The 18,326-nt window shown below is 38.1% G+C and overlaps 4 protein-coding genes across 6 annotated transcripts in view; all 4 read right to left on the minus strand.

Annotated features, from left to right (window-relative positions):
* Positions 1 to 3,265, minus strand: part of LOC148414656 (guanine nucleotide-binding protein G(I)/G(S)/G(O) subunit gamma-12-like) — a 36,617-nt gene extending 33,352 nt beyond the window's left edge. Inside the window, exons 1-2 of the mRNA XM_088430079.1 lie at positions 3,124 to 3,265; positions 2,852 to 2,939 (exon numbers count right to left, since the gene is read on the minus strand). The gene's annotated coding sequence lies outside the window, so the exon portion shown is untranslated. The remainder of the gene's footprint in view (positions 1 to 2,851; positions 2,940 to 3,123) is intronic.
* Positions 3,266 to 3,929: 664 nt separating this feature from the next.
* LOC148414657 (uncharacterized) lies at positions 3,930 to 5,424 on the minus strand. Its single transcript, XM_088429803.1, has 2 exons — positions 5,051 to 5,424; positions 3,930 to 4,844 (listed from the first exon to the last, which is right to left on the minus strand). Exons 1-2 carry the CDS (start codon positions 5,310 to 5,312, stop codon positions 4,756 to 4,758), a joined length of 351 nt encoding a protein of 116 aa, XP_088285929.1. The 5' UTR covers positions 5,313 to 5,424; the 3' UTR covers positions 3,930 to 4,755.
* Positions 5,425 to 5,826: 402 nt separating this feature from the next.
* Positions 5,827 to 12,400, minus strand: LOC148414658 (mucolipin-3-like). 3 transcript variants are annotated; one of them, XM_088430452.1, is made up of 13 exons: positions 12,304 to 12,400; positions 11,683 to 11,899; positions 10,993 to 11,160; positions 10,755 to 10,908; positions 9,887 to 9,968; positions 9,728 to 9,824; positions 9,546 to 9,639; positions 9,353 to 9,465; positions 8,302 to 8,451; positions 7,951 to 8,052; positions 7,750 to 7,872; positions 6,482 to 6,688; positions 5,827 to 6,304 (listed from the first exon to the last, which is right to left on the minus strand). In XM_088430452.1, the coding sequence occupies exons 2-13, from the start codon at positions 11,887 to 11,889 to the stop codon at positions 6,149 to 6,151; spliced, it is 1,653 nt and encodes a 550-aa protein (XP_088286578.1). In that variant the 5' UTR covers positions 11,890 to 11,899; positions 12,304 to 12,400; the 3' UTR covers positions 5,827 to 6,148. The 3 variants fall into 3 exon arrangements, with proteins under 3 accessions (XP_088286578.1, XP_088286577.1, XP_088286576.1); XM_088430451.1 differs by having other exon boundaries at positions 9,540 to 9,639; XM_088430450.1 differs by having other exon boundaries at positions 7,750 to 8,052; positions 9,540 to 9,639.
* Positions 12,401 to 13,301: 901 nt separating this feature from the next.
* On the minus strand, positions 13,302 to 17,684 carry bcl10 (BCL10 immune signaling adaptor). The gene is made up of 3 exons (XM_088430454.1): positions 17,439 to 17,684; positions 15,927 to 16,215; positions 13,302 to 15,658 (listed from the first exon to the last, which is right to left on the minus strand). Exons 1-3 carry the CDS (start codon positions 17,487 to 17,489, stop codon positions 15,258 to 15,260), a joined length of 741 nt encoding a protein of 246 aa, XP_088286580.1. The 5' UTR covers positions 17,490 to 17,684; the 3' UTR covers positions 13,302 to 15,257.
* Positions 17,685 to 18,326: the final 642 nt, after the last annotated feature.

Genomic DNA, 18,326 nt, shown 5'->3' on the forward strand with positions numbered 1-18,326 from the left:
GTGAGGTTTTGTGTTAAGTAGTGACATCTAGGTCAATTCTTTGCACAACTTCCTCGCATTGCTTGTAAAAAAGACCGGCTCGCAGGATGAGCTCGTCAACAATTTTCATGAAATATATTTGAGGATAGACGCGTATGCTATGGATTTATGACAGCAGTGTTACTTATATAAAACGGTTAGAAATGTTGAAAATGCACAAAAGTGTAAAATCAAAATAATCAGCAAATATCGGCCATTTGGAGGATTCATTTTTGACCCATGTTTGTTAGGTCATAATTGGCAAATTTAATCGACCGGTTGATTAATCGATCAGGCTCTCCTACAATGCGCAGCCATAATAAATTTATGAAAGACCGATAAAGTTTTGCTAGACACTACAACACAATTTGGCAACAATCAGATCCAATTAATTTGCTCTTAATTTGAAAAGAAAAATGTGCTCTTGGTCAAGTCCCAATATAAATACCCGTACATCTATGCTAATTTCCTTTAGCCTGTCATTGGTTTCATCGGATTAACCTCTCTGTTAACATTAGGCTTTATTTTTGAATAAGACTGCTATTATTTGGTTAAGTAGATGTTTGAAGTCCCTGTAATGTAAAAAAAAAAAAAAATCTTCACATCACAGATATGTCTTGATAAAAACTTTGATAAATATAAATGGATAAGAAAAAATACACCAAGTATTTGAAACTAGGCTTCAACTACATGACAAATCAAATCGCTCTTAAATCTTGTGGGCGTGGCCACTGAATGGGCTAAAGATATGCCATACTCAACAGTCAATCAAATTTTAGTACTACGACCTGGATGGAAAAATTGATACTTTTTCATACAGCATCTTTTAATATTTCCTCTTCGGCTACCATTGGTCAAAATATACCAAACCAGGTCAGTTCCAGCATCGAGGTTCTTGTCCATACGCTACCTCTCAATTTGGTCTTGGAGGCAAAAAAAAAAAAAACCCTACTCCTACCTCACTTTTGCATTTTTTTCTGCATGTGCACACACTCAGGTGGACAACGGGGCACTCCAGAGACCAACAGCCGCCCCAAAACACACCCCTTTCGATAAACAATGAACCAAAAATGTCAAAACGTGTCCCATCTGCTTCCCTGTGTCTAACCTACACGCTGAGCCTCCTCCCTCTGGTGCGTATTGTATGAGTCATAATGTCATTCATAACATGTCAGTATCAAGACAGGAAGTGAGTGCAGGGACAAATCCTCAGTGTCCAATCTACTCCTGATGCTGTGAGAAAATCCTTCTTTTTTCAAGCCTTATCAATTGATGTCATGCAATATTTGTGTTTGTGAACCTCTGTTTAGGCACGTGCCCAAAAGGTTTGGGAAGTTGGACAACATAAAATACTAAGCTTGTGATGATGTCACATGACCAAACCCAAAACTGGTGAGTAGATTTCAGACTTCTGGTCTCATTCTCAAATTGAAGTATGAGAATGCCCTTCAGGGGGGTTAACAGAAATTTTAACAGGGTTTCTACAGAAACAAGCAAATATAATTTAATCTTCTTTAATACTGTGAACGGTAGCTGTTTCTTTTTAAGTTAAGAACAAATTAAGCGGAACATGAAGCAACTTATTGCTAAATTGTGCTTTGATAACTCAGACTTTTGGTTTTATAAAGATGATCAGTCACTAGTGACACATTTTATTAGCATCGTGATAGGAAGAATCGATTTCTCTTTTTAAATTAAGAGCAAAACAGTTGGAACAACTTGTTGCTCAATTGTGTTATAGTGTTTCCTTTCCAAAACGTTGTATTATTTTATTTTGTTTAGTTTTTATACAAATACACATTGTGATTAGTGATGCCTTTTTCCGACTGAAGAGCCAGAAATAAAACAGATGATGTTATGGGATCTATCTTCTGGAGTCGCTGAAAGTCGTGACAGAAAAACATTTTTTTTCAAATTAAGAGCAAATTAATTGGTATAGGAAGTTATTGCTAAATTGCATTGTAGTGACACCTTTGTTTTATATAGTTGGAAGTTTTATCCTGATGCAAATTGTCATCCTTGAATTAATTTTATGGCAGACAAAAGCAAAAAAAAAAAGTTACACCTCTGGAGTTGTTGAATATCATGCATCTCAAGATACAAACATACTTCCAAAGTTTCATAAATCCGACATGAATGGCACATCTCTGTATTTCACTCATTTTTTCCCCTATTCAACACAAAATACTACATTATGTAAACTAAAAACACTCTAAAACTACTTTGTTTGTTTACAGTCAGGCTTACAATGCGGTGTCATTAATTGTGTGGTTTTTTTTTTACAATCGCATATGCTTTATGGACACTAAATAAATCTGTGAAACGGATTAATGGAATTTCAAATCATTTCAATGCTGAAATGTGTGCAAGACTGGTTCTTTTGTTTATCAAGAGGGGTTACGATCCCAAAATTACCCACTGTAACTGAAATCCGATGTTTGAATTTTTTTAGTGTGCTTTTGTTCCCATTTTTTAGTTTGTTTCGAACACGATATTTTTTTGTCTGGTTTAATTGGGGAAACTATGAATAAAATCAGCGGGGGGAAACTACTATAAAGTTTACTCCTAAACGTAAATCCGCGATAACGAAGTCGCAATAACGGAACCGCGATTTATTTTCCCCGAAAACAGTCCTCGCTAGGCCCAGCCTTATAGCTTCCATCACTCACCTGTTGAATGCGTCAGAATAAGTAACATTTGCAAGCTCGATTTAGCAAAGCTAGAGCACAAAAAAACGGGAAAAAAAATCCCGCGTCGTTGCATAAGAGGCCAACGCGATCTCGCCTCGTCCAACAAGTGGCGTTCACGTCAAAACGTCAAACAAGTGTCTTACCTGGGCGAGGTGGCGAACGTGTCTCCTTGCGCCGGGTCGAGCCGTATCCGTCAACACGCCGGAGAGGAGACCTTGCCCTCGGTTCCGTCTGTAGCACAATGTCACAACTACTCAAGTGTACACCAAACGTGTTTACAACACACAGTCGGAGCGCCAGCTGGGAAAAATGGACAGGAAAAACAAACGCTGCCTGTCTGCCCACAGTCGCGCCCGCTTTCACTTTCCGCTGACGTTTGCTCTCAACATTCAACTACTTTGGACTTTTTGCCAACCTTTTTTTTTTCAACGCAAATCAATGGCGAGTTGGCGTCTCCGGTCCTTTTCCTCCTCCGACAGGGCGACGAAAGACGACAACACCCGAATTTTGACTGGAGGAGAGAGGCGGTCCGAGCCGCGCTCCGGCGGATGTTCGCTAGCAAGTTGTCGATTGGCGAAGGAACTGTTTCCTAATTTATTTTCAAAATAAGACGCGCTTCATTAGTTTTCCTGCCGAAGATTGTTTTTAAAAGCATTGAATCGGAAGAGACGCCATCGATTGGATTACAATTTATGTAAGTAAATGAAATCCACTTTTGAAAGAACAATTAGGAGCTCACAAAGGAACTGTATCCTGATACTTTCAAAGTAAGACAAGTGTTTGTTCCCATGACTAATTAGCATTGTGGAATCACAGAGCAAACTATTGGTTGGATTTAAAATCATCTAATTAGCCTGAATAAATTTGAAGAAAAAAACAAGTTAGCGATTGGTGGAAATGCTTCCTAAGATCTTTTCAGAGTACGACACGTGTTTTATTTTCTTGACATAGATTATGCATTTATATTTAAAGAAACTTCTGAAAAAGAGCATTATGTTATTGCAGGAAACATGGCATTGATTGGATTAATAGTTATGTAATTAAACGGAATCAATTGGAGTAAAGAACAAGTTAGCAATTTGCAGATTAACTGCTTTTGAAGACATTTTCAAAATAAGATGTGTATTAAGTTATCCCTCAGTTTAAAAAAAAAAACGAAATTAGAAGACAATTAATTGGGATTAAAAACCATGTAAGTAAATGCAATCAACTGCTTCCTGATAATTTTTTCAAGACACATGCATTTATTTCCTTGACATATATTTATATGGGGAGAGGGAAGTGTAATAACAATTTTGGATTGATGAACAGTGGAACTGTTTCCTGATACATTTTCCTCGGCATAGATCATGCATTTATATTTATAAATTAAAAAATATACATATTAAAAAAAAGATTATTTAATTACAGTAAACACAATTGGCTGGATTAAAAGACTAACCATATATGTGTAGAAAGAACAAGTTAGCAATTTGTAGAGAAAATTCTTTTCCAACAAGACTTAAGACTTACATTAGTTTATCAAATATAGATTATTTGGGAGGAAAAAACCTCAAACCATGATAAATCAGAGCAAAGGTCATTGATTTGTTTCAATTTTATTTAACTAACCAAAATCAATTTGTAAACGAAATCAAGTTGTAAAAATAAATAGCAGTTGGAGACATTGTTTCCTGATACATTTCAAAATAAGACGTGTTAGTTTCCTTAGCATAGACCACCTCTGATTAAAGTTAAAATTTCGTGATTGGTAGTAAATGCTTCCTGATATTGTACTTACTACCATTCATATGAGAAAATGAGAAAAATACTAACACAGAAAATTGCCTCAGTAACTTTAATGTCTATCAGTAAATGTAAATCATAAAGGATTGTATTATACTGTCTAACATTACCCCCCCCCCCCAAAAAAAAACAAACAAAAACAAAACAAAAACAAAAACATGGTCATGCCCTACATGCGTTCCTTTGCTAAGTGAAGAAAAGGGGTACAAAAGGCCTTGTGGTGCGTTCAATAACATGTTCTGTGATCTGGCTCCCGCCTCTCCTACGGGGACCTGCGGCGCCGGACCTCCATCGCCTCGGGGCTGCGCGTCATCATCGTCGGTCGACCCAGTGCAGGACCCCTTAGTCGTACTGAAAAATGCAAATCAAAGCGGATCCTAAATAATATTCCGAAGTTAAAGTGTTCTATACTGTATACAGTATAGTGGACGGTGCTGTGGACGACTCCCTAAATCAGCAGGGGTTTGAGCACTCTCTAGTGGTCATGTGTGCACATGACCGGGGGGGCTAGCATTGAGTAAATTGATAAGGGGTATGGAATTGTGAAAAAACAAAACCTGTGCTTTCCAAATGCCTGGAACAGCCTCCGTTTTGGATCTGAGGAGACTCTCTGAGGTAGAACACCGGCAGAGAATGGAGCACCGGCACGCTCCGGATGATCGTCTCAAAGTGTGGCCTCTCGTTGGGGTCAAAGTTAGAGCCCACAATAAACCCTTGCACGTTCTCCATGCTGGGCACGGGGGGTCCAACGTGGTCCTGTTGATGCGGCTCAGTCCTCTCCAGCGCCGGGCTTGCTTTGGAAAGGTGATTGTCTGACATTTTCTTGCATCCAGCAACAAAGTCCACGCGGTACAAGGAGAATGCGCCGCCAGCAACTTCTTCTTGTGACAAGAATGTTAGGACACGAGCACCAAGTGTTTGAACAGATGGCTTTGATGTCAATAGATTTCACAAAGAACATTTGTGACATCATAGAGAGGATATAAAATTAAAAACGCAGCCATTTATTGTGTTTATTCTAACGGCCGCTAGAGGGCCCTACTTGCATATATGATCAGTGAATCACACCCCTCTCTAATTTACGTGTGTATTGTTTTGAAAACTCCGTTTACTCCTATTTGTTTTATTTTACATAAAAAGTATCACTTAATAATTCCCAGATTTTACTCAAGTAAAAAATGGGAAATTCGTGATTGGGGTGATGTTAGTGTTAAAACATTCACTTTGGAAATGAATTTAAAATTCAGAAACATTAAAAAAAAATCAGTTCTCTGTTGTTTTTTTACAGATAGCGAATTGTATTCAAGGATCAAAGAAAGCTAATAGAACAGAGTTGGACACAAAATATTATTTTATTTGAGTATTTTGTGAGAATTTCAAGATTTTACAAGCTTCATGTCAAATAAGTTGTTGAAAAATCATTATGGAAAATTAAGCAATTCATAAAAATATCTTTATATATAAAATGAACTATGTCTATATAATCTTTATCCATTGCTAACTTATTTTGCTGTTTAAGTGCAGTGTAGTTCTTTTTTAATATTTTGTATAATCATCTCATATCTGAAATACTAGTTAGAACTAGTAGCACAGGTGAATGAACATTATAACGTTCTTTATACAGCATTTTGATTCCAGAATAGAACGAAAGAAAGTCAAATCTTCTTCCTGCATCCACAGCAAAAGCAAGACAGGAGGCAGCAGGAAAACGACTCCTCGTCCATTTGGTAGCGTCCAGACTCGGGTTCGTCTCGACACTGGGCAATGAAGGCCTGGAGCTCGGACGCGGGCGCTTTTTCTTGCTGGTGATGCTGCAGCAGAAACAACTCATTGTCTACCAAAATCGTATATATACGTCTTTTAGAACATACTCATTCGCTATCAAAAACGTATGCATGTTTTTTTTTTTTTTTTTTAAACACAAGATTGTGCAGAAGTGTCCAATGACGAAATGGTGATATATGTTGACGCGTGGCGCCAAAGCTGACCTTGATAGTCTCGTAGGTGTCGGTGATGAGCGCGATGAAGAGGCTGAGCACCATGTAGATGAAGAGGGAGATGAAGGAGTAGAGGTAGAGGCGGCTAAAAAGCCACACCATGTAGCCGCTGTCGGGCATCTTCATGAAGGTTGCGTACATGTCGTCGCCGTTGACCAGCGAAAAGAGGCACTCGGTCACTTTGTCCAGCGTTCGGAACTGCCAAATTATAATTAGAGTTTCTGTCGAAGGGCCGTGACTGCAAAGTCGAAACATTTTGACGAATGATCCTCACACATTTACATGGGTTTGAAATTAGAGGCCAGTAAAAAGGGCTCAAAAAGAATATTGCTTGTCGGTCATCAAAATCTTTGAAAACTTGCGAATTTTGGTACTGTAGCCACAAACTTGAAGTCACGACTAGCATTTCGTGGGCCACATAAAATGATGCGGTGGGCCGAATCTGGCCCCCGGGCCTTGAGTTTGACACCACAGATTTAACCGGTTGATTTATTTTTTAAAACATTTTGTGGAAAATCTTGATTTAAAATCAGTTTTAAACTAAACGTTCATGGTATGTGCATACCGTGATTAAAAGTATAATCCATTTCTTTTGCCGTTTTTTAGCTGTAAAAAGCTCATGTTTTGTCAATGATTAATTTGACAGCTAAATTAATTTTCATACCCAATGAATATCTTTGAAAACAAATGTTTCCACTTACTGTGGACCTTCATTAACATCACCTGTACCAGGCTTGGGTAACAACCAATCATGACACTTTTGTTGGCCATGCGACATTCGTAAGCTGAACCCTTATTGATTGGTTGTTACCTAAGTGATGTCATATTCAGTCGACAGCAAGTAAAAAAAAAAAAAAAAAAAGTTTTAAAGTGTTAATGCACGTGAAAAATATATTTGTTTTTTCATAAAATCATACGATCCCAAAGACGTCATTTTATGCTTTTAAAAGTCCAAACAATCCCAGGTACTTATTAATATTTTTTTCAAATATCATTAAGTTAGGCTTAGGAGTGTTTAAAAATATAGTGCTAAAATAGTTCATTATTGACAAAATATGAATGTTTTACATCTAGAAACGGCTAAATACCTGGAAAATTTCTTTAAATACCACAAGCAAGGAGATAGCACCTGTGGTGTTGTAAACTCTTGCAAAATCTCAATTTTCCAAGCTCTTATTTTTAAAATGACTTATTGATCGAAGTAATTTGATTTACTGCACAGCCCGAGCGTGAAGTGAATTGAGTGTGTGAGGACCTACCTTGTCATGGTACGGCCCAAGCACAATCCAGCCGCAGAAACAATAGCCGAGGTAGATCATCGCAGCGCAACAGCAGAATCGGATCACGTTTGGGAAAGCTGCCCTCAAGGTCAAGATTAGGATCTGTGAAAAAAAATAAATAAAAACTTCGCCTTTCTGCTCAGGCCAGCTTGCATTTTGCCCAAATGCGAAAGTTCTTACATTGTATTTCTTGAAAAAACCCAGATAGCGAATGACGCCCACCCAAACCATCATGGTTGCCGTGCCCAGCAAGATGCTGCATTCGTCGTAACTCGTCATAAACTGAAAAAAAAAGGAAGGAAGCATTTTTGGATCTATATTTTTGTCAATCTATTTTAAATGTGTCCCTGTTTTCATTATGATGAGCTGAAAGTTTTTCACGAGGCTCCCGTTAACTCCCCAACAAGCGCCTCAAAGGAGCATGTCGAAAATTCTCTCGACAGTGCTACGCTAGCAAACGTACGTGAAGGGAGGTTTGCGCCGTTGTGGGTGTGAACACAGGCGACTAAATGCTTGTGAGCGAAAACACACCTTTGTCTGTATTCCGATCTTGAAAGCCGAGCCGGCGATGGTCAGCGAGTCGCTGACGATGATGAGGATGTACCAGCCATTCACAAACTCCATGCGGTCCGACATACTCACAATTTTGCTGTAGTAGGCGTGGAAGAACGTGTTGAACTCCTGTAGGGGATATAGAAGAGAGAAACAATTCGGGAGATTTTTTTTTTTTTTCAAGGGGTACGTCAATCCTAAATTTGTTATTTTCGGATCATATGTTTTATGCTAGTGGTTCTCCACTTTTGAAATATTTTTTGAGTCAAGCTCCAGCCGGAAAATTGCAAAATTTAATGACAATGTGCAAGCGTGTAACAGTTTTTTGAGTGACTATAACACAATTTAGCAATAGTAAAAAGATACCTATTTTATATTTCTATGCATCGGTGACTAGATGGGATTCATAATCAACAAAAATGTTTGGAGCTCCATGTTCCATCTAGTTTGCTCTCAATTTGAAAAGAAACCCACACTGTTCCTGTCAACAACATCTAACATATGTATATGCATTTAATGTTGTTGCATTGGAATAAAAATAGCATTAAAAAGAATGGATTGTCCCGATCGCATTTTTTCGCACCGGAGTCTGAGTCCGAGTCACCCAATTTTGAGGATCTGACAATACGAGTCCCAATCTGATACCCTGACAATGTATTGAGATGGGGGGGGGGGGGGGATCAAAATGGTCTGATTTATTCATTTATTTTTAACTAAACAATCCAGTTGCTCAGGTAATGAGCAATCGTGGTTCAGCTTGCAACTGTCACAGGACCAAAGTCAGAAAACAGGTGAGCCTCGATTGGTCGTTCCTTGAGCAACTGTAATGTCATTTTCAGTTGACAACATATTATAGAAATAAAAACTTTTGGAATGACTTCCCTTTTTGCATGTACTAATGAAGAAGTAGTATTTGAGGAAGTATGGTATTATTACTTACTAAGTATTGTTGTTATTAGCATTTTTGCATTGAATGGCTGAGAGAAATCACATGGTACAACTGATATTAAGTGTAGCAAATGTAACTCACAAACTGGAGATGGATGCCATTGATGACCGAGCGCACGCAGAGAATCAGAGAGGCCAAACAGGCCAGGATGACCACGGAATCGAAGAAGAGCAGGAGATAATCGTTCTTTCCGGCTGTAAACACACACTTTGGCCTTAGGACTGGAAGCTGCGCTCAATATCGCGGAAAAACGCGATGGGGGTCATACACGTGCCCTCCACGTTCCAGTCTCTGCATTCGTTGATGGTGACATCATTTCCGACCCCCACCTTTATATTTCCGCTGTGAGCGTGGTTGTCAAACGTGATCTGAAGCAAACAAAGCGGGTAAGGTTCTGCTAAAACTGCCAAAATAAAAATGAAATATATATATATATATATATATATGTGAACTGACCACCACGTGGAAGACGTAACAGTCAGGAAGCTCGTGGTGCCTCACGGTCTGTAGATTGATGGTTTTCAGGGTAAAGTAAACATTGACTGACAGCAGCCTGGACACAATCAACACATTGAGTAGGCGGGCAACTTAACACCCTTCAGATATGATCGTCACCTTCGAAAGTCCAAAGAGAAGTTGAGGGGCGTGGCCAGACTTGTATTGCCCAATGACAGCGCAGGATAGATAGAAAAGCATTCTGAGGATGAAATCAGGACATCAGCTGCATTTGTTCCTCTGATAAACATCCGTTGGCTTCAACTTTTTTTTTTTTTTGCAGAAGCCGCAACTGTAATCCTCTTAGTGATTCATTTCCACTGGTGCAATGACTCAGATTCCTCAAATATAAAAGCATAACTGGATTCAATGTTTTCTGGTGATAAGCATTGGGTCAAAACCTCATGTCAAATTTGGATGCATTTCATATTTTTTCAAAAATTCATACAATTAGCCAGTCCACATGTGCTAATGCTAATGCTTGAAATTCGCTATTTTTGAGGTCTTCTAAAAAGAGATTCAAATGTAATCAATGATAAAAATGTATGGCTTGTTGTTTGGGGATAGGTGAGATACTAATATGTAATGGTTCAGAAATATTGGACTACATAGTAGAGATGCACAAGTACTTATCTGTATTGAGGCAATACCTAGTCTTTTTTCAAGGTATCGGTATCCGTCGCTCTCTTGGAGCAGTTTACAATCATGAACTAGAATTTTTTTTAATTGAATAGTGTCACTTTACTAAGAAATGAATACAAGGAAACTAATATTAGTATCGGACAGTAATGTAGGCTGCAAAATTAGTATCATATCTGCCTAAGTTTACAAGCTGAATTGGCCCCCAAAAACACAAACAAAAATTCTGCATTGGTCCTCAGCAACATGCTTGCTGAAACTATGGCGGACTATCCACTTCAAGAAAGTACAAAAGTGCAAGACTACAATATATGCCACTGTTCTCTAAATGAAGTGTAATTGACGTTACCGGTATCAATGTGCGGATCAATGTAGAAAGTCTCGTTTCCGGGGTCGATGTCGCTGTTCCTGTAGAACTCTTGGCAGACCATCAGAGGTGTGTACTCGCCATCAACCCGCTCATAAGCCAGATTGCCAACCGTTAGATTTTGGAGATTGACGTACTGCGAGAGGAGAAGAACAAACAAAATAAAAATAAAACCATTTTTCCCACTCGGCAAGTTCTTGTGAACTTTGCCTCCATTTACTTGGTCGATGATGTAGGAGATGTGGTCGTAGACGGCACTTTTAGTGTGCAAAACCAGCCCCCCTAGATGATGCTCCTTGTATCCTTTCAGGAAGAGATGACGGAATGTCATCAGGTTTTCATCTTTGAAGGTGACCATCATCTCATTGCTCAGTCCAAAGGAGACCAGCTGGTACAAAAAACATCACAATATTCTCATGTAATTTCCATCTATCACACCAGCCACTATGCGGCACGCCACTGCTGCTAACTAGTGGTAAATTTTCGCTCTAGGCAGCTATAACAGAGTCCCAGCTAATGGTAAACGATGTCAATAGCTTGTGAACGATTCTTTGAAATGTAGTGATACTAATGATAGCGTACGCTTAAACCGATTACAGACCATCACTGGTTGCAGTAGAATGATCATTCAAGTTGTTGAAGAAAAAAATGCATAAAAAAGGTTTTTTATTTTATTTTGACTGGTCTGGCATAAAAGGAAGAAAAAAAAGCAAGAAAAAAATCAAGGTAAATGAGAGCAAAGTAAACCTGTCAGTCATAAATGATTAACCCCCCAAAAAGTATAAATTCGTTTTTTTTTGTGTACTTTTGTTTCCTTTTTAAAATTTTCCTTTGATCATAAATATACAGTACATTTTTTTTTTTAATTAGTCTGAGACAAAAGGAAGAAACATCGTGAGGTAAAGTGTACCTGGGCGGTGATGAGAACGATTTTTAATATCTGCAGCATCAACTTCCACGGCTTGCGTCCTCGAGCTTTGTACTTCTGGCAAGGGTTCATGAAGAAGTACTTGAGCCTGCGCCTCAGGTCCTCCACCACCCTGGGGTCCATGTTGGCGGTGCCAAGGGTCCATCTGCAGCGGCCGTTGGCCCCCAGAAGCGGCTCCAACTCCTCCATACCGCCCGCGCTGCCAAAACGTCGATGACACGATGCGCATCGAGTTAACCGATGGCTCCATCATTCCATTCATTCTGATGTTTATCAAACTGGTTTTCGCCAACGACCTTTCACCAGCTCTCAAGGAACACATAATTCATTTGAAAATTTACATCAAAATGATCTAGGTTACTGGTATTTCAATTTTACTGAATTATTGTACCAAAAGTGAGGGGGAATAAATCAAACAATTACCAACAATAACAATATAACAGTTTGAATTTTAATTATAACTATTAAATGATATGTCTGAAAGTCATCTCCAGATATTTTACAACTGGCAAACTACAAATGAGCTCAATACACAATTTGCGCAATAACAATGATAATAATAGAGATGAAAAAAAATCATTAAAATCATATTGTAAGACTTACCTACGGAAAGTGGATGTACATCGGTGGGACTGCTAACTCGACTGTACGCTGTACACACCAGGATGATGACTCTCATACTTCTGTGTCATGTTCAGCTTTTCCAGTTAAGGAATTTCCAAGCAAGATTTTGAGAAGAAAAAAAAATACACATACTAGCATTTGTCAATGCATGTGCTGTTAGCCTATCACTGCTCTACATTTTTATGAATTGTTTTTACTAGGAATGAATGATTATCGAGAACAACTGTCAGTATTGGGCCGATACCTGGCCTATTTTTATGGTATCGGTACTCGCCGTGCAGTCGATCATTAACTAGAAATAACTAACAAGAATACTCAATAATTTGGTGAAATTTTAAGAAAAACACTACACTGGAATATGTCGGTCTTTCTTTAAAATGACCTGTTATTGTTCTTTGGCAGATACGTTGTGTATCAAAACTACGTTGTGTATCAAAAGTACTTGGGGTATCAGTACTTTGTATCAGTGACAACCCAAGAGTTGAATCCCTGTTATCTAGTATCATAAGCAAGAAATATGAATGATAGGAAAATTGCCATGAAGAAATTTTGAGGAAAATATATGTAATATATTTAATATATAAATTATATATTTGTGTTTCTTTAGAATCATTTGTCATTGCTTTTAGGGGAAAATTTTGTAGGTGTGTCCTAGCCCAGTATCGACACCACATATTGGTGTGATATCAGCTCAAAACAGTATTGGAATAAATTGGCAAATTAGCAATTGACAAAGTCTTCTATCGTTTCATTAAAAAAAATAAAAGCATGTGGTATCATGTTGGCTCGGTTATCAGACAGTTGGACTCTAGGCTGCAATATCGGTATTGTATCTGATTTGAAAAGTTGTATCGGGACAGTCCTGATCATAAGTACTAGGGATATCGCAGTCATACTGATTTTTTGAATATATTGTTTAAAAAGAACACGTCTATTTTGTAAGGGAATTTGTGGAAAATAATAACAGTACTTAACTATTAATATTCTCTTGATTTTTATTGCAAATATTTATGAGTAGACATGCAAAACAGTTTCAGCCTGGTATGGCTACAACATTGTTATTAAATGCCTCCTAATTTGGGTTTTCTGTAGACACACCATCTTCCCAACATTCCATTCAAAAAGGTTCATCCACAAGCGCCACAATGTCCATAGGTGTGAATGTTCCTTCCATGGTTACCTGCGATTGGCTGCTGAGCCTTTCATGGTGAGCTCAAATTCATACAAAAATTATATTCTATTCCTAGTCCAAAATATTCTGCTTTTTACATAGATGATTAGAACAAACATTTAAAAAGTGAGAAAACTGAGTAAATAACAGAAGATGTGTTCATTCAAATACATATAAACTGGATGAGTAAATAATATTAGTTATGGAGTCTTTGACTCTAGGCAGCACGGTGACCAAGTGCCTGACACATCTGGCTCACAGTTCAATTGGGTTCAAATATGGGCTCAGGTCATCCTGTGTGGATTTTTCATATGCTTCTTAAAACACAAACATTAGCATCTTGCCCAAAATCAGCCGAAAAGCTAAAGAGTACAAGCACTTACGGAAAACAATGAACACCTCAAAAGTCAGCATTATAAGATCAGTAAATTTTATAATCGACATTTTAGGTCAGATATATACGTATAAAGTATAAAAAAAAAGTTCACGGTTATGAAGCTATTATGTTTGCACATTTTGGTGGAATATACAGTGTAGTGACTACATCATTTTAATCGCAATGTAGAATTTTATTTTTGTAAAAAAGACAAAAAAATGCATCATTTTGGTTGGTCAGCTTTTTAATTTATTTACATATTGTTTAGATCAGTGTTATCACTATTGAATGGTTTCAATATATTTAAAATCTTTTCATAATGAGTATCGATTACCTGTGTTTTTTTGGCCAATGATTCCTGTTTATTCGGGATTGCTTATTGTAAATTATTTTAAAAATAATAAGCAACAATTGGGATACAATGTACTGTACTATAAAATTAAAGAGAACGAGCACTTTTGAATAGAAAATGTGACAATAGTTGAACCTGAATTTTTGTCATATTTTGTATATACTGTAATACCTTCAGGAATTATTACATTTTCTGCTGATTAATTGAAAAAAAACAACCACATTCATTTTTTCTTTCATTTCATTTTTTAAAACTCTACAACTCCTCCTGTCCTCCTCAGTAGAAGACATTGTCTTTTCCAATAATTTTTTATATGTTTGGCTGGGATGAAATCCACTTTGTTGTATTGCTGAGACACAATGGACACAACTGTGGGTACAAATGAATTGGCTGGTTTTCAGTAGGCTTTTACATTTTTAGATCACCACTAGATGGCAGTAAATTTTACACACTGTCGCTTTAACTCTGGAAGAATTACAATACCAAATTAGTAATCTAATTCGAATTAGAATACTCCTGTACTTTAGGAAGTGATGCTTTAGTGAAGACTCTTGAACCACTTGTAATACTTTTTTACTCCACTAGATGGTGGTCCTGGTTGAAAGATACACGCTAGTCTAACAGAAATGCATTAAATCCAAGAGTGCAATCTAGAGGAGCAAAAATATATTAAAACTGCTTTATGAGGCTTCATTAGTATCGCTACAACCAGCCATTTTAAGACTTTTTTTTTACCCTAAAAATGTAAATAAGTATATGGGTATAAACATCAAACTCTGAAAAGTCATAAATATGTGTTTGGGATTGAATCCGTTAATTAATGCTTTATTTACTTACCTAATGGTAATGATAATAATGATAATAACATTTACTGTACCTATAATAAATTGGATATTGTTTGATGATGACCTTGATGCAAAAATAACCTTTAAAAAAATCACATATAGAATATCAATATTGAGGAAAAATATAATGCTCAAAATTGTTCAGCCCTATTTTTGACGCTAGGTGACGCATATATACTAGGCCTATTTTTAGGAAGCGCCGTGCCGATGTGACGCGGGACCAAGACAACGCGAGCGCAGGGGTTGGAAGTTGGGGTCTGCCCCGCCGCTGGCGGACCCCGGTGACAAGGCATCCATGTTGGAAGGCGACCCCACCAGCTCCTCCTCCTCCTCCTCCTCGGGCAGCGTGGGAGCTCCCGGGTCTCCCGGCTTGGGGAGGCGAGAGGAGGATGAGGAGGCCACAGAGGTCAGGGCGGCGCCATTGGGCAGCGAGGGCGCGCTGGGGCGAACGCTGACTCCGAAAGCGGAGGCGCTTTGCTGCCCCTCCGGGTAGCACAGCAAAGTGGAGTCGGGTGAAAACGTACCGGACAGCTCCTGGGTGCTATAGGGAGGGGCGGGGCTGCTTTTGGGGGGAGAACTGGAAGCTGCGGCTGCACAACAAAAGCACACAAATGAAAATATCTTAGATGAATTTATTCAATATACATATATATATATATATATTTATATATTTCCCTTTCCAACAAAAATAACAAAAAACAATTGCTATTTTTGGAAAATGTAACCCCCACATTGAAATCTCAATTTGTGTGATTAATCTTATTAGTGACGAATTAATAGAATTAATTCAATGTATTGCCCGGCCGTACTTTCTGCATTCCAGATGTACTTGAGAATTAAAGAGACAGTTTTTCAAACCTCTGAGAATCTCCAGCTTCTCATTCTTGGCCTTCTGCACTTCGTCTGTGATCTTGTGGATGACGAAGTTTTGCGAGCGCAACTCCCGTATGGAGTCGACCAGGACGTCCAGGCCGCGTGGGTTCTCTGTCAGGATGTCCAGCAGCCAGCCCGTCCTGCTGGTCTGCGTGCTCTTGCTGTTGATCTCCTCGGCGTCATCCCGGGTCAGGATGCGGCGGGAGCGCAGGTAATCCAGGTGGCATCGGGCCCGGATCTTCTCGCAGAGGTAGTGCCGCATGCGCGTCAGGACCTGGGGGACATTTTTCAATGGTTCAACTTTGTCCTGTTTTATGGGGGAGACATATTCCAAATACTCGATTAGGAGGGATTGTTTGGGTTTTGTGTAATGTCTCAAGTCTCAGCCTAAATTAAATATTCACGATTAAGAGAAATTGATTTAAATTAAGTGCATTAATCTTTTCAATCATTGTATAAAACAATTATTTTCTGTGGTTAGGGCCTGACAGATTAATCGGCTGTACAAAAGAATCGGATTATTAAGACCTTGAAAAACGTATCCAAAAAGTAAATAGCACTCTCCATTTTAGGTCATTTTGCCACACTGGCTGTCGCCTTCAATGATGTGCTGGGTTCAAGTAATGACCAATCGTGGCTCAGGTTGCTGAAGTCACGTGATCAAATTCAGAAAACAGACGAGACATGATTGGTTGTTACTTGAGCCCTGAGAAACCTTGATGTCAATTTTAGTCGACGGGCATGGGGCGAGATAGTCACCCTGACAGATGATCAAAGTTAGTGGAGTTTGCTGTTAAATTCATATTTCATAATATTAATCAAAGCGATGTTTAGACTAGTGAGGGTGGATACAACTTTTTGTTGATTTCCGCCTTCAAGCAAGATATCTCAAACTTGGCAAGCTAACAAACTAACAAACATACTTTGCAAAAAAAAAACAAAAAAAAAACAGGCATCTTAAAAAATAGCATATCTAATAGTATTATATTCTCAAATTATATGAATCAAAAATTTCCTGGATGTTTGTGGCATGCGCAATATTAGCATCTCACAAAAATGTTAATAATATGCTCCAAAATAAATGTGAAAAAATAGCTTCGGGACATGTGAATGAAAACTAAATGTATTTATCGATCTATTGGGTACACTTGTAGAGTAATAGAAATACTGTAGTACTGTATTCCTTACTGTCGATAGACTGTACCAACTTTTCATTTTGCCTTACAAACTCTGGCCACGGTACGGTTTAATGTTTCACTCTAAAAACAAAAGAATAATACTTTCCCGAGCGAGTTTAATGCGTATATTATGATGTGCGGGCCCTCGTATTGTTTGCGCAGGTGTACCTATGTAAACTTTTACCTCATCTGGGCTGTTGTGATTTGGTACGTTCCATGTTCACTTTACTCACGAAAAATGCAAACTGTGGCTCATTACAATGGTTTTGTTATTCACAACTTTACGTCGTTTATTTGAGGAGTGAGACGTCGTACTCACGTCTTTTTTAATCTCTGCCATTTCATCTTCAGTGAGTTGAGGAACATCCATCCTCGCGACGATTTTAAAAAGTTAAAAAAAAAAAGAAAAACAGGTGCTAAAATGCGAAAGACTGCTAAACTATGTTCGGCATTAAGTTCCGACCACAGTTTACTTTCGAGTTTTTGTTTTTATGTCGCAGTAAATCTTAATATTTTTGTGTTTCAGTAAAAGAACTGGGGAACAGAAAGACAGGACTTCCTGATTTGTAAAGTTGACGCAAACACGTGGCCACTGGCCAGTGGTCGACGTCACTCAAATTTAGATGTGATGCAACAGCCTCATTTGGTCATAGGATGTCGCTGTTACGCCGCTTTGTAGTCTAATGAAAAGAACTTAAGAATTGGCCACAGAATGTCGCTGTTATACGTTTTAAGGGTAAAAAAAACGGTTTCAAGCGATTGGGTGATTAAGTACTAAATGTAATTTACTAAGGTATTAGGAATTGATTACTTTAAGTAACTGAGTACTAAGGTAATCTATTTAAAGTTAAGTACTGTACTAAGATCTTCAGTTACTTTAGTATAGTTATTTTGGCCTAAAACATGAAAACAAAAGAAATGAAAAAATGTAAATAAGTACTGTACTGCACCTGGGATTTAATTCCTTAACTCTTAAAAAATGTAAAAATGTGTTTTAGGGATTACATGAATTAATGATATAAGAGTGCAACATTAATGCTAGTTTTGATAGTCCACCTGTCACAAATTGTAGCAGTAGATTTTAAACTAATGGTGTCTATGTGAATGCCTGTTTAAAATGAAGGTCTTTGTTTACATTTATTTTGTGCAGGGGAAGAAAGCATTAATGCACGTTGTTCCTAAAACAAGAATTTAAATACTGTAGTGA

The sequence above is a fragment of the Hippichthys cyanospilos genome, chromosome 12 (genome assembly GCF_059441005.1).
Source record: "Hippichthys cyanospilos isolate Australia breed blue-spotted pipefish chromosome 12, RoL_Hcya_1.0, whole genome shotgun sequence".
Classification (NCBI taxonomy): domain Eukaryota; kingdom Metazoa; phylum Chordata; class Actinopteri; order Syngnathiformes; family Syngnathidae; genus Hippichthys; species Hippichthys cyanospilos.

Coding starts and splice junctions, on each gene's coding strand:
- LOC148414658 (XM_088430450.1), bottom strand. CDS start 11,889: ATGGAGGAGTTGGAGCCGCTTCTGGGGGCCAACGGCCGCTGCAGATGG. Junction 11,161..11,682: donor TCGTTCTCATCACCGCCCAG/GTACACTTTACC, acceptor TTTTTGTACCAG/CTGGTCTCCTTTGGACTGAG. Junction 8,452..9,352: donor ATGGCATCCATCTCCAGTTT/GTGAGTTACATT, acceptor TATCCCCTACAG/GAGTTCAACACGTTCTTCCA.
- LOC148414657 (XM_088429803.1), bottom strand. CDS start 5,312: ATGTCAGACAATCACCTTTCCAAAGCAAGCCCGGCGCTGGAGAGGACT. Junction 4,845..5,050: donor CAGGCATTTGGAAAGCACAG/GTTTTGTTTTTT, acceptor TGCATTTTTCAG/TACGACTAAGGGGTCCTGCA.
- bcl10 (XM_088430454.1), bottom strand. CDS start 17,489: ATGGATGTTCCTCAACTCACTGAAGATGAAATGGCAGAGATTAAAAAA. Junction 16,216..17,438: donor TGGCAGAGATTAAAAAAGAC/GTGAGTACGACG, acceptor AATGTCCCCCAG/GTCCTGACGCGCATGCGGCA. Junction 15,659..15,926: donor GAAGCTGGAGATTCTCAGAG/GTTTGAAAAACT, acceptor TTTGTTGTGCAG/CCGCAGCTTCCAGTTCTCCC.